A 15137-nucleotide genomic window follows, 5' to 3' on the forward strand; every position below is an offset into this window, starting at 1 on the left:
TTTCGCATCGGTCGTTGCACTTCTCTTGGTAGTGGCAGTTGTGCTAGCCAAAACGGAGAACATTAAGCGTCTGTCGTTTCAGAGCATCGCCGACACGGTTATGCAACTACTGGCAGCGGTCCTGGCAACCGTGGTTTCACAGCCAAACAGCGTTTCCCGACGTGCCATAGCTGCAATAGCGCTTTACTATGTGTGGTTCATGGCGATTCTACCACTTTCCTCGTATTTCCGCAGTGAGCTCACATCGAAAGTAACGCTTAAGCAACCCGGAAACCGGATCGATACACTCCGAAAGCTGGAAGATGCCCTCGATGGTCACCAAGTGGCCCCTTGCTGTGTCTTCCGCACGGCCATGCACGGTGACCTACTACTTAGCACTTCGACGGAAGTCTCACTTCTATCCAAGTTACAAACGGCGTTCAAACGCCACGATGACTTGGTCAAGCGCGATTTTATCGACTGCCTTCGTGGTGCTCTGAGTCCTGAGCGTGTCTGTTACCACATGTTTGAAGAACCTTGCTATTTGCGACATCAAGTTCCCGAAGTACGACTCTTCAAAGAACATTACAAGGTCCTGCTAAGTGGTTTCCCACTGCATAAATCACTGGCACTGTACCGGCCCTTGCGAACATTTTTTCACGCCATTCAAGAGGGCCGCCTGATAAACGAAGACTATCCCGAATGCAATGACGCTGATATACCTGACGGTGTTGAATTTGACCTGGTCGGATTCTTCTTGCAGTACGCAGTTCTGCAGGTCTTCAACTGTGTCGTTCTCGTGATTGAAATTTTAGTGGCGCGACGCTCGCAGTGCTTATCAATGTTTTTCGTCCACCCATCGCAAGCATTGCGCAGAATGCGTAGCGAAGCGTCAGTGGAGTAAAAAAAGTCCGAGTCAAAAGGAAAGACCGTTGCTGAAAGCAAGATACGCCATCTACTTTCTGATTATTACCTTGACTTTCCTGGAAGATGACGTGTGTTGACATCACTGCACAAGATTGCATCCAGACATTTCCTGGACGTTTACTTGAAACCCTCCACTGACCACAAACTGGAGCTAGATTGGGCAACACTGTCTCCGCGTTAGTGTGGATAGGCTGTCGGCGGCGGGCATTGAAACATCCACACTCGCACTTTGCTGTTGTCGATTCGCGCCAATTGTCTACGCCAAGACAACACACTGACTGCACTCTTCAAAAACATTGCGTTCTTTGGGACTTATCTTGCCCCACAATAATAATCGTCATCTGTCTTGCCTAGCGTTTCCTTGCTCGTTGTGACACAGCATTCTCGACAAGATAGTGGCAAGGGCCGAGTTTTCAAGAAAGGAAACGCAAGCCAGCCAGATGACTGTTATCGTTCTGGCACAAATGCACACCACAAAACGTGCAACCGTTTGAAGAGTGCGCAGTGAACTCATGTGATATGGCCCTCTTACGACACGTTTTGGCAAGAAACGCAGCAAACGTTCCTACTATACGTAAAGCAAGTGCATGCCACAGGTACTGTTCCGGATACTTACATTCCAGTTTTTGTGCGTGCATGGCTTGTAGTTTGTCCACTCTATTTGCACTGCTACTGTGCAACTCAGCTTTATTCTATTCTTTCACTGGTTACAAGAAAATGTCGGTGCTCTTGTCTTGTGTCCCAGACAGTGGCGCGTATCCACTATGGGGGATTGGCCAAGACGCAGGCGCTTTTCCGTATGGTTAGAAGTAGAGAGAAACTAGATTTTTATAGTGGACCGTGGGACAATAGTACTGTAATTTAGAAGGGTAATAAATGTTGTTAGGAATTCCGATAAAATAAGCAAACGTAAAGAAATGAAATAATTTGAATGATGGATAATTTTAGAAATTCAGCAAGGTACTCTTTTTGTACGTCTCTAATAAAATTGTAAACTTCCAGAAAAGCATCCCTGTGGCTGGATCCCAGTGAAGTCGCCCCGAAAGAAAGAATGGTTGGCGAGGTTAGCGAGAGGTCAAGTTTGGTAAATGAGTATTCTAATAGTTTTCTTCGTCTTAGAAAGCGGCGGCACGAGAGAAAGTAATGTTCGATAGTTTCAGGTGCACTGCAAAAAGAACATAGACGGGACATAGCGAGACCAGACCTGTGTAAGTAAAATTTTAGAGTAATGCGACCTCTCAATTTTGTAAAAGAAACTTCCAATTGCCTTGTAGGACACCAATTAGTATTCCATGGGAAGCTAAGATGGTGGAAATCAGAAGACGGTGCAAGAATGGACATTGCAGAGTTTTGAGATATAGTGAAATTTCTGTACCTAGCCGCGGTGACATAAGCTGATGTCGGCAAAATAGATATGATAGGACCATTCAGGGAAGCTCGTGCGAGTGAATCAGCCATTTCATTCAAGTGCAACCCATGATGTCCCGGTACCCAAAGCAAACGGACTTTTCGTAAGTACGGAGGCACCATCGAACGAAATGTTGTTTGAATTGCTGAATTTAAAGATGCAGCTAGTGCTGTGCATACAGATAGCGATTCGGTCACAATAACAGCTAATGGGTCATTTCGGGGCAGTTTTCGTAATGCTAATATGATCGCTAATGATTCCGCCTGAAATACAGGTGTGAAGTCGGGAAGGCGAAGGGAGTAAGACCACTGAAGAGATTCAGAGAAGATCCCCACTCCTGCCTTCTCATTGCACACAGAAGCGTCCGTAGCTATTACATTGTCAGTGGTTAGCTGGTGTAGGTGGCCGTTTAAGATATTAATTAAATCTCGCTTTGGTAATAGTTCAGCATGATTTGGAAATATGTCATCGGACTGAATTTTGAGGTCTGGTAAGGCATCATTTGAATGGTAAACATGGCGTAGGGACACATCCAATTTTTTAACTCGTCTTGTGCGAATATTACCTGAGGACTGTGGAATCTTGACCACGATACTTGGAAAAACTCAGATGGTTCAGTGATAAATATATATTGCGTACGCCTTTTTAAATAGTCATAATTTTTTTAAAATGTCTGAACCGTAAGTATGCGGAATCTGCAATCTAGGGTGGGTATATGAGCTTCCTGATAAAAAACAACGTTGGCAACAAATCTAGGTAGCCCAAGGGATGACCGTAGAGCTTCTCTTTCTAAGAGTATCAGAGGTTTAATATTGTAGGCGGGACCACCAGAAAATATTACGCAGCCGAATTCTAATATGGGCCAACTATACATATTATAGATCATCAGCAAGATATATCTGCGTAGTCCAGAGCGTCGGTGGCTGAGCCGGCGGAGCATAGCTATGGCTCGTTCAGCCTTTGTTTTAATATATTCAACGTGACTGCGCCAGGTGAGTTTGCCATCGTAGATGACACCCAGGTACTTGACTTCGTCAACTTGGGGAATGATTTCCTGTCGGTATTGTAAAGATATATGTACCTGTACAGTTAATGGGAATACTAATACCGCACTTTTGCTAATATTTAACGACATAGATATCCCCTCTAGCCTTGTCTCCAGCATTCCTAAGTAATTCTGCAATGACTGTTGTACTGAATGTATATTATTTGCGGACGTAAAAAAATGCGATATCGTCCGCATAAACATAAACACGTACAGTCGCCCAAATCTTTAACTGGTGTGCGGGAGCGGCGACTTTTCCGTGCGTCAGCGCCGTTTGACGCGGCGAGGCTGGAAACAGCCTAGTAGACGATGGGCCCAGCTGAGCGCGCTTTGTCCGCATGCGCTTAGCCTCAGACTGTTTCCAGCCTCGCCCCGTCAAACGGCGCTGACGCACGGAAAAGTCGCCGCTCCCGCACGCCAGTTAAAGATTTGGGCGACTGTACTTCCGGAGTCAAAGGAATGGTGCTTAGCAAAATGTTAAATAACATAGGGGAAAGAACGGAACCCTGTGGTACACCTCTTGTCTGCTTGTGTTTGGAAGTGGAAATACTGTGTTGGTAACAATAAAACTCTCTATCTCTTATAAATTCATAGATCCAAGCGGTTATATATTTAGGAAAATTCGTAGACTGAAGTTCGTCGAATAGAACACCATGTTCTACAGAGTCGTATGCTTTTGATACATCAAGCGTCACCAAAGCTGCGTACTCTCGTTTGCGGCGAGCTACTTTATTGCGGCTCTCTAAATCTACATGGACACACCATATGGAGTGCCCGGGACGAAATCCAATCTGGCAATGACTGAGAAGGGTATCATCCTGCCTAAAATTTGTTATACGGCCGTGAAGAACTCTTTCTATTAATTTGACGACATTGGAAGTAAGAGAAATCTGTCTTATGTTGTCTAAGTCAAGTCCAGCTGATTTTTTCTTTAATTATGGAATAATTTTAGCTATTCTCCATTCTCTTGGAACCCATGCGTTTTTGCGAGAGAAATTTATTATGTTTAGGAGCTCCTGAGGCGCCTAATCAAGTAAAACTTTTAGCATTCCTGTTGTAATTCCTCTAGGAACTAATATTAATTCTAAATTAATATTAATATTAATAATTCTTTAGGAACTAATAATGCCTTAAAGCTCTGTCGCTGTTACTGTTTCAAAGTCGTCTCCCAAGGGAGGTTTCTGTAGACCTAACGGAAATTTATGTTCGAAACGTTCCGCAAGTCCTTGAGCAATTTTTTCAAGTGATTCCGATACTTCTTGTTTTGTTAAAACAACAGAATCGACATTCACGGGCGCCGGTATAACTTTACGAGATCGAAGAAATTTACACAGGGCCTTTTTATTGCAAGATTTCGAAAGGTATGTGTAGTGCTTGGAATCATAATCCTCCTTAGCCTTTGAGACTGTTCGTTTAAATGTGGTAGCTATATACGTATAAGCAGCCCAATTAATAGGACTTTGGTTGTATAAAAGCTTTTTCCACGCAGCTTTTCTACATCTAAAATCTCGCTCGCAGTCCGAATTCCACCAGGGAGAATATGATCCACCCTTAGTAGATTGCACAATAAACTGAGCTTTTTTTGATGACTGTTTTAGAATTGAACATAGGCTCATTGCTTTAATATCCATCTCCATGCCCTCCTGAGTGTGTAAAGCAGATTTTTACGCATTTAAAAATTTTCATAATTAACAAAAGTGCGCATATTACTATGTAAACTAGTCAATTGGGCAAGCAGTTCAAAAACTTTATGGAGGTAATCGCTGTTAGTTCCGGGGTCTACAGTCTTCCAGGAGGTGACAAACATGCTCGAGGTAGCGAACGCAAGATCTAGGGCAGATCGCGACTGACCCCGTACGAAAGTATGTGCTCTCGAATTCAGGCAAAAGAAATTATTCGTTGAGACCCAGTCCCACAAGCGTTTTCCACAAGTGTCCGTTCGGAAACCTCACGACACATGATGAGAATTAAAATCTCCCACCAGTATGATGTTCTTCTGCCTGCGAACAATAGAGATATCCAGATAGCGGGTATCTTGCATCATGTATCTTGGGTATCTTGCACGTGAATCGCGTGCACAAATTTCAAGTGTTTCATCTCACCAGCAGGCGAGCGCAGCAAGTGGTATTTGCATGGTGCCGTTGAGTATACGCTGAACATTTTAATCCTACACTAGCATCCTCATATCTTAGGCAACGCGAAAGTGGCGGCAACATTTACACATATTTTCCAAAGACATCTGTCAGTTAGGAAACGTTCACTTGCTTCTTGTTTTACCAGAACGAAGCGTAACAAGCAACACTTTTCTTATGATTTGAACATCTGTGTGCGGGACATTTATTTTAGTGCTCGTAGTTACGAGGAATTTTGCATCACAAGTTACCCTATGTCCGCTAACAGCAGAATGACTGGAACAGGTGGCTCCGCGAGCACACATTGGGTCACATCCCTTGTGCGGGAGTAGACACTAGCGAAGGCTATGACGTGGAACGTGTTTTCTTCAGTAAGCATACGGAAAAAACGCAATCCTATCTAACTTTTGAATGCTTGACACATCTCTACCGCTGCGCCAGAATTCGTAGACACTTCCTCTTTCCTCAAAATGTCAGCCTTTCACAAGAATAAATAAGTTATATGGCATAGTGGCGGGCGCCTCTTGGTGTTGTGACTCCGTGTTGCGTGCACAAATGTGTTCTTTTTCGAAGTCGAAGTGTCGCACGCTTCCGTTCACTGTTTTTTGAAAATAAAAGGTTCTCAATAAAAGGTTTGTGAATAAAAGAACTGTTCTCAGATTTGTATCTGGCAGCGCTTGGTGACACCATTTCGACCACTCGCCAGCTGATTAACTGACCATCCAAAACCGACTGTATGCACAGTTAAGCTGCAAGTGTTGGTTCTGGTGGGAGCACCAGCCCCACCAGCGCAGCTTCACGCGATCTATCGCATTAGCTCTTTGAATGAATATAGTGTCGCGCGGCTGAGCACCAAGTACGACAGGGGGGACGCGTTGTGCGCGGGGAGCACCAGGTCGTTGCGGAACGCCTCGTAAGCCTCCCGCCGGACGGACTCCACGTTCTCGCCGGCGAGACCTGCGCAAACAAACTCGGCGAACTCTGTGCAGGGAGGTACGTCGCGCCGGATGCTCTTCGCGTAGGCGTTGGCAAAGGCCTGGCAACCCGGGGTGTCGCAGGACGTCGGCGAGCTCTTGGCGCTTCGCGGCCAAAGAGCCAGCGTCACCAGGCTGGCGGTCGCGAATATGATCGCCAAGGCGACCGCGGCGACGGTCAAGTTGCGCAGGCGGGAATTCTTGACGGGAGGGTGGACTGGAAACTCCGCCGGAGAGCTTGCCGGGATGGGTCGGCGACCCGACATCCTAGAATGGAGGCAGGTTATGGGCATCTGACGTCGCTCGAGAAATGTCGCGGTGGGTGTTTAGTCGGAAACTTTCGGTAGCGACTCATAAGAGGGCGCTTTAATTGGGGGTCTCTTTCCTAAACGTCGAACGCTGAAATTTTCTTATTAGACAACGGCCAAACCTATGCGAATGAATTGTTGCATTTTGAAGACAAAGCGGAAATCTAGTACTGCAAGAATATTTCTTTTACTTCTTAGTTTTTGCTAAAATTACCAAAAAAAAATTTTAAGTTTACAAACGATATGAAACGCTCAGTTTACAAACCAGTAAGTCTGCATGCGAACTCCCGCCATCCCGCACGCACATGTGCACGCACTAAAGAAACACTGGAGCTATCGAAGTTTTATGGGCTGCGTCTATTAGAGCACGCAAGCCGGACAACTTTGTCGTGCTCTTTTCAAGAAATTTTGACAGTGCTTAAGAGGGTTTCGTAAAGGTCCTCTACACACGAACTATCAGTATCTAATATAATTGTGATATCGTTTTCCATTACCGCGTTACTGCGTCGGAAACTTCAACCCGACCGTGCGCTGTGTTTTCGCGGATTAGTTCGCGTTGATGCGACACGCAGCACGAAGGCCAATTCGCTCGCCGCTGCTGCCGCGCTTCCTCACCGCAGCGTTTCGACAGTGAGTTTCCGCGGTCATCGAGTAAGATGCGTTCATGCGTGCTTTTGCGCGTGTAGCACCATGCTTGTTAATTTATTTATTGTGCCTATGTTTACAAGTTTCTACGGCCGATAAAACTAAGATCATCGCTTCGTATAGCTAGATGTCCACTAATTTGCTGTTGCAATCGATGATTCGCCTTTCGGGCGAAACTGCGACTTTGTTGTTCTTGTTGTTGTTACACGGGCGTTCTTATCGAAAGAGAAATTTAAGAGACTGCAAGTTAACGGTTATATCGTAGCCGATACTCCACGCCAGCAGCTATACGGATGTGTTTGTTTGATTGGTTACCGCAATATTAGTTGTTATCTCTGCTTGAGTTATAGTTTGACCGCAAGACGGCGCTAAAATCGTTCCTACTACCACGCCACGTGCCGGGTAATCCTGTGTTTCGCAAATTGCTAATACCGTTCACAGTCAAGCTAAAACTTTCTTTTGTCGTTTGGCGCTTATAGAGAATGCAAAATCAACACAGTTCTGTGCAGCCAGTTGGTTAGCACATAAAAGGCAAACGGAGCGAAGACGAAAAAACATGGATGTGGCTTAGCTAAGGTTATTCCCAGGATGCGAAGAATACTAGCCGTTATTTTAACGCGACAGCGTTAAGGAGCTCGTGTCGCAGAAAAGCCGGTGTCGTCGGCGTCGGCGGCGTTGGCCGTGAGCGATAAATCCCAGCAGGCATTTCATGAATAAAAAACTTGCAAGATAGGCTGGGTGGGAATCGAACCAGGGTCTCCGGAGTGTGAGACGGAGACGTTACCACTGAGCCACGAGTTTTTATGCGAAGCATATTACAAGAGCTCAACCCAGCTCCTCAGGCGCGGCGGTGTCGCCTTCAATGACCTTTGACCCCATGCCATACCACGTGACACCGTGACGTCACGACAGAGGAGAAACGGGGCTCCAACTCGCGCCGTCGCTCAACTCTCGTAAGATGGGCTGGGTGGAAATCGAACCAGGGTCTCCGGAGTGTGAGACGGAGACGCTACCACTGAGCCACGAGTACGATGCTTCAAAGCGGTACAAAAGCGCCTCTAGTGAATGCGGTGTTGCCTTAGAAACGAGCTGTTTCTAAGGCTCAGGCGTGCGTCGCTTGCTCAGGCGCACATTTCGTTGCCGCGCCGAACGCTGCGTTGCTCGACGCTCACCGCGTCCAATGCGGGGCGCGTAGTCGCTGGCGGGTCGACGGGAACGCTGTCGCGTTCCACTCTTGAAGGCGAAGCAGAGTAACGCATGAGTTGTTTCTTCGTCTAGCCGAACGAAATATAGCCAAGCAACAGCAGTTCACCAGGCTAAACAGTGGTTCAACAACTAAAATAAAGGCTAGTATGCTTCGCATCCTGGGCTTAACCTTAGCTAAGCCACAGCCATTTTTTTTTCTTTATTTGAGCCACGAGTTCGATGCTTCAAAGCGGTACAAAAGCGCCTCTAGTGAACGCGGTGTTGCCTTAGAAACGAGCTGTTTCTAAGGCTCAGGCGTGCGTCGCTTGCTCAGGCGCACATTTCGTTGTCGCGCCGAACGCTGCGTTGCTCGACACTCACCGCGTCCGATGCGGGGCGCGTAGTCGCTGCGCCGTAGCCCATTGTCTTACACCCCTTGGCGGGTCGACGGGAACGCTGTCGCGTTCCACTCTTGAAGCCGAAGCTTAAGCGTCCTCCAAGCTGTTATGACGTCATATGGTAGCTACGCGGCCGCGCGCGGCGCAGCAAGGAAGAGCGTGGTTGTGCGGCTAGTATGCTTCGCATAAAAAAAAGGTCACTCACTTTCCCGGCAGCGGCGTGGAGGCGCAGGCGGGGCTGGCTTGGACGCCGCTACGCTTTTGCGGTGCCCACAGCGGTGCCGCGACGGCTCCGTTCGCTTGCTCTTGTCTTCCGAGCGTCTTCGGAGCGTTTGGAACGCCTGCGACGTGACGTGAACGGCTTGTTGGTGTTGTCGGTGTTTCACATTGTTCAGCGTTTTCGCTTTCCGGAAAAAAACAAAGACCGAGAGAAACTGCGCCGAACTCTTTCTATCTTTCGGGACTCGGTTTGTAACCTAGAACGGTCACTTGTAACCTAGAACGGTCACTGACAGCAAATTGCACGGGTAACTTAGACGGCGATCGATGCAAAGCCACAAACCAACATGCGCACCGACGCAAAAATCCGGGCGACGTGAGAAGCACTAGCAGTTGCTACGTTTTCTTTTTATGCGAAGCATATTACTAGAGCTCAACCCAGCTCCTCAGGCGCGGCGGCGTCGCCTTCAATACCACATGACACCGTGACGTCACGACAGAGGAGAAACGGGGCTCCAACTCGCGCCGTCGCTCGCGGCGTCGCGGCGGTATATAAGCAGCTGCGCTTGCCTCTGCTAGACACTCACGAGGTGAGATGCCTCCTGGAGACAGAGCTGCTCTTTGGAATGAGAAGCGAAGGTTGCGGCGTGCTACAGAGACTGTTTCTAGGTGGCTTTGCTACGGCGCAGCGACTACGCGCCCCGCATCGGACGCGGTGAGCGTCGAGCAACGCAGCGTTCGGCGCGACAACGAAATGTGCGCCTGAGCAAGCGCCGCACGCCTGAGCCGACGCCGACGACACCGACTTTTCTGCGACACGAGCTCCTTAACGCTGTCGCGTTAAAATAAAGGCTAGTATGCTTCGCATCCTGGGCTTAACCTTAGCTAAGCCACAGCCAGTTTTTTTTTTTTTTTTTTAATGCGCTAGCATTAGGAGTGTCGAAGTGGGAGAAGATGTATCCGTGTGAAGAGTGGGGAGTTGGTCACGTGCTAGAGGTATAGACGGCATGAGACAGCTTAAAGGAGTGTGTGAATACATATATATATATATATATATATATATATATATATATATATATATATATATATATATATATATATATATATATATAACGTGGTATTTCAGCGAACACTCTCAAACTTTTTTAAAGGTTGCCTGTGGCAGATCACTTCTAGTTTATGAGCCGGTCTACTCGAAGCAGTGAACGCTACTTGCACAAGAAATTGCAATGCAAGATTGAATAATTGGCAACATTCACTAATTAACTTTTTAGCTAATCATCTTGCGGCCTAATGGCAGTTTACAAATTCCAGCAGTGGTCTTCGCAAGGCGGATCAACTTGGAACTAATTCTCAGAAGAACACCAGTTTCGAGATAAGTTCCCGAACCTTGCGGAAAAATCATGGGCGTTCCAGTTACCTGTGTGCTTCAGTGCGTGAAACGACGTCCTGTTAGCAAATTAACTGGAACGCGAATGCATTTCTCTGCACAGTTAGAATTTGCGGAGAATTTGTAACTGCTAGGATTTGTAAATTTCAATACGCGTCATAAGGTAATTAGCTAAAAGATAATTAGAAATTTCTTGTTAATTAGTCAAATTTGCATGTTAATTTTGTTTTGCAAGTAGTGTCCACCGCTTCGAGTAGACCGGTTCTTAAACTAGAATTGATCTATCTGCCACAGGCAAGCTTTAAAAAATTTAGAAATTGTTCACTGAAACACCCTGTATATATCAGAGCATAGCTAAGTTATGCGGAACACCACTCATGCTACCTAAACCATTCACTCGAACACTTTCACGACTCCGTCATCACCTGGAGAAGTCACTCTGTGCGGCTGTTGGTAATAACAGAAGAAGAAACAAGATGAATAACGAACAGGGATCACTTCGGTAATTCAGTCCTATAGTTGGCAGATGCATTTCGCAGGGTCGTCTTCGCATGTGCGCCTGCAGTCATACGCATCATACTAACATTTCGAGCTCCGCTGCATTCGGATCCCTCTCCCCCCCCCCCCATTTCACCATTAAAATTGCGCGCTCACCTTTGACTTCCTGCGTAACTGCTTCAGGTCCATATCGGAAGGTTTTCTCGGAGGCTTCTGCAGTAGAGAAGTAGCGCCCAACCGATACGAGCACTACGCGCGGTTCCACGTTCTTCTTCACTGGGCTCGAGCTCGCGTTCTCGGGCCTTGTGGCCTTTCTCATCTTCATCTCTTTTTATGCGAAGCATACTAGCCGCACAACCACGCTCTTCCTTGCTGCGCCGCGCGCGGCCGCTTGGCTACCATATGACGTCATAACAGCTGCAAAAGCGGAGGCTCAACTCGTGCGCTCGCTTGCGGCCGCGTAGCTACATAGCCGGGTCTCAGCTCGTGCGCTCGCCTGCGGTCGCACAGATGGTACTGCGGCCTAACTCCCGCTCCTCCCGCTAGGGCACTGACGCCACAACAGCTGCAAGCCGGGCTCAACTCTTGCGCTCGCCTGCGGTCGCTCAGCCGGTGCTGCGGCCTAACTCCCGTTCCTCCCGCTAGGGCACTGGCGTCATAACAGCTGTATAAAAGAGCGGCGCGCTCTCGTCGAGGCCAGTTGTTAGCGCGATAGATATCGAGTTCACCAGGCTAAACAGTGGTTTAACAACTAAAATAAAGGCTAGTATACTTCGCATCCTGGGCTTAACCTTAGCTAAGCCACCGCCATTTTTTTATTATTGCGTATGTAGAAACATGAGAAGGTAGCGTTGGGCCTTTTTTTTTCTCATCTTCCTTGTTTTAATACGTATGTAGAAACATGGGAAGGTGGGCTAGGTTAGAGCCGGCTATCCCAAAATCTGATAATCATGACCTAGCGAAAGTGACACGAGTAATGCCAGGCTGTTGTTGTTGTTGTTGTTGTTGTTGTTGTTGTTGTTGTTGTTGTTGTATTACCTCTTAAATATCGAAAGTGCCCGCAAAAGCTGATTGTAGTAAGTTCTAATTAGAAGAAATGCGTTCTGAATTGCTTCTCGACTTGCACGCAGTTAAGTATTGGCCACGTTAAAAAGAAAGCAACGTAAACAGGGCTATGGCATCCTGGACCTAGGAAGGCGCCCACTTCAGGGAGACATGCACAATTTCATCGGCTCTGTTTTTTATTTTTTATAAACTTTATTTCATCAGCATTATCATCGTTAACAGTATAAGCGTCTCCGAATATCTTGGCTTACATTGGGTTTTTTTGGTTGTTGTTGTTTCAGTTGTTCCTTTTCTTTTGTCGCTAACTCTAATTTGTAAGCTACAAAATGAAGAACGATCCTGTATGTTTGTCAGTTCATTCATCCAACCTTATTTTACGCTCAACGACCTAAAGTAAGATATATGTACATGTAAATGCCGGCTGAGGCATTTTTGAAGCGCTTGAAGGGATTTCTTGCTTTTCAATAGACAGCTAGCGCGCTTGCCCATGTTCGCTTAGTATATACAAGAAGGTGCCGAATCGCATCAACTTTCACAAGAGTATCGGAAAGTCAAATGCCACGCCAACGTTTGCAACCTTCCAGAATGTACGAAGCGGCCCTAAGCGGACAGGCAGGACGAGCTTTTTTTTTTTGTTGCAACGAGCTAAGCTACCACCATATATATTATGAGGTAGTCGATCCCCGCTACCACTGAAGAGTTCGCGCGTAAGGTTTATGTCTTCGAGGTGGCCGAAGAACTGTCGCTACAGGCTTGCTTCGGTCTTTACGCTGCACCGTAAAAATGGGGACCTAAGCGCAACAACGCGTATGGGCTTAGACTACAAATGATCGCACCAAACGTGCCACTATAATGCATGTACTCTAAGCACAAAGTGAAACGCGAGCAGAAAAACAGTAATCCGAACACAAGTTCGTATTGATAGTACATGCAAACGCTTCGTACCGGGTATAATAAGTATGGTGCGCAGCCTGATGCACTTTTGAGAGGCTGAATTGGTCCACTATTATCCATGCAGGGGAACACGCAACCACACCGTTTCTGGTTCCGGTCGGCTTCTTCGCATTCCAACGTATGCTCAAATAGTAGCACAATCTATTGCCATGGTTAGCATGCAGTATACCTCACAATGCACGAATACTACTTGCTATTTTTGAGCCCACGAGACAAGACAATATCTTTAGGTCAGCTAGTGATGGTGGGTTGGCCTTAGTGAACCTTTATGGGCGGCAAATAGCGTCTCGTTTCTTCGTTTTTCGCGATACTACGCATCCTATGATTCGGTCATTCATGCAAGTCGCTTTGCCTGATTAAGTTGTTTCTTCAAATGTTTTTCTTGTTTATGCTTGTGGGGGTTCATGCAATAAGTCTACTTGGCGGTTCGTTTCCTGACAGTTCGGTTTTCCACTGAATACGCTTACTCCGTGCGGCGTAAAATGTTATAGAAAGATTTACTGTTCCCGCTATTTCCGCCTCCATTTTACCCATCACTATACATTAAATGGCCAGGCGACGATGTACTAAAGCAAGTGCGTAAAATGTATAAGCCCCCTTTCTGCGAAACATTTATTGTAATGAAACCACACCGGAAAAAACATGGCCGAAAAAAAAGAAAGTCTGTCTTCTCTCTTCTGGTAACTGTCGCTTTTGTTATGTGCCAGAGATAGTTGAAGATCCTGTTATTAGCTGCAACAACACCATGCTATTTTAGGATGACCTTCAACGAAATTTAAAGAAAGGATGTGAAATCAACGCTCATACTGTGCGATGCCTGCTTCCAAGCTCTGACGATAATGCACCTTTCCACTTGTTTCTTTTTCTCATGGGAATGAACAGTTTCTAGAAAATGCGAATAATGGACCGAAACGCCGCAACGGTTGTACCTACAAGGGTGCATTTCTTCCTGATGACTGTGCACTGTTAAGAATGGCGAGCTGCAAGGCAAAATTGCCACCCAATTACGACAAGGGGGCAAGACGCGCATTCCGCACCCTCACCGTCGCTGCAGCTAGGAGGCGTTCGAAGAAGCAGCCTTTGCGCTGTTAAGAATGGCGAGCTGCAAGGCAAGATTGCCACCCAGTTACGACAGGGCGACACGACGCGCATCTCCCCCTCTCCGTCACTGCAGCTAGGAGGCGTTCGAAGAAGCGGCCTTTGTGCTGAAAACCGCCTCCTTCCACCAGCCCCATCGACATTGTGACGGGACGAGTTCGGTGTGTGAACAATGGTTCCGGAGTTCCCCAACGTGGACCTGATCTGACACGCATGGACAAGCTGCCGCGGGAAAGCCGTATTTTGGTGCTTCTCATGCCTCGGTGTGACGCAAGACAACGAGCTACCCACGATTGGCACCGATCCTTCCCGGAACGGCACCCCTCCAACGCCGTCGTTTGGGCATCGGAATGTGTGTGCCTTTGTGTACGTAAACTGTTCCGCGGAGCCGCAGCAAGTTGGTGATGAGTAAACGAACAGTCGCCGCCTCGTATGGCCGGCGGACCGAGTGTATAAAAACTGTTGTTGTGCGAATGCTGGATACACTTCTCTTGAGCAGTCATGTTGAACTGATACTCTTTTTCTCAAGCAGTCATGTTAGACTGATTTCATTTCTGTAAATAAACCCATTTTCCTCGTTCTCGATGAGAAGCAGTTCTTCACTTCATCAACGTCCTCAGCGTAAATAAGTTGGACGACGGCATGGGCCAGCTACCTTCGAATTGATGCCGTACTCCAATCTTGGCAAAGGACCACGAGCGATGGGATTGAGGCCCCAATCCTGACAGCACCTAAAACATGTTTATGATGGACTTCATATTAAACCGTACTGGTAATCCATTTTGGTGAAGTGCCTATGCTTATCATCCTTCTAAAATGAAACCAACGTTTCCACTCAAAGTATGAACGCTGCCTTTTCAGTGTGTGAGTGTCACTGTGCTCTCCATTCTATAACCATGCACAAATGGTGAA

The 15137-nt window shown here is 46.9% G+C and overlaps 1 protein-coding gene across 1 annotated transcript; it reads right to left on the reverse strand.

Moving 5' to 3' along the window:
- Positions 1 to 4684: 4684 nt before the first annotated feature.
- On the reverse strand, positions 4685 to 11464 carry LOC135908601 (uncharacterized). The gene is made up of 3 exons (XM_065440422.2): positions 11265 to 11464; positions 9207 to 9342; positions 4685 to 6732 (listed from the first exon to the last, which is right to left on the reverse strand). The coding sequence occupies exons 1-3, from the start codon at positions 11431 to 11433 to the stop codon at positions 6297 to 6299; spliced, it is 741 nt and encodes a 246-aa protein (XP_065296494.1). The 5' UTR covers positions 11434 to 11464; the 3' UTR covers positions 4685 to 6296.
- Positions 11465 to 15137: the final 3673 nt, after the last annotated feature.

This window comes from Dermacentor albipictus, chromosome 9 (genome assembly GCF_038994185.2).
Source record: "Dermacentor albipictus isolate Rhodes 1998 colony chromosome 9, USDA_Dalb.pri_finalv2, whole genome shotgun sequence".
NCBI lineage: Eukaryota > Metazoa > Arthropoda > Arachnida > Ixodida > Ixodidae > Dermacentor > Dermacentor albipictus.

Excerpts from the sequence above, each read along its gene's own strand:
- LOC135908601 (XM_065440422.2), bottom strand. The coding sequence starts at position 11,433 with ATGAAGATGAGAAAGGCCACAAGGCCCGAGAACGCGAGCTCGAGCCCA. Across the intron at positions 9,343-11,264 it reads AGTTACGCAGGAAGTCAAAG|GCGTTCCAAACGCTCCGAAG; the intron begins GTGAGCGCGCAA and ends GTCACGTCGCAG. Across the intron at positions 6,733-9,206 it reads TCCACGCCGCTGCCGGGAAA|GATGTCGGGTCGCCGACCCA; the intron begins GTGAGTGACCTT and ends CCTCCATTCTAG.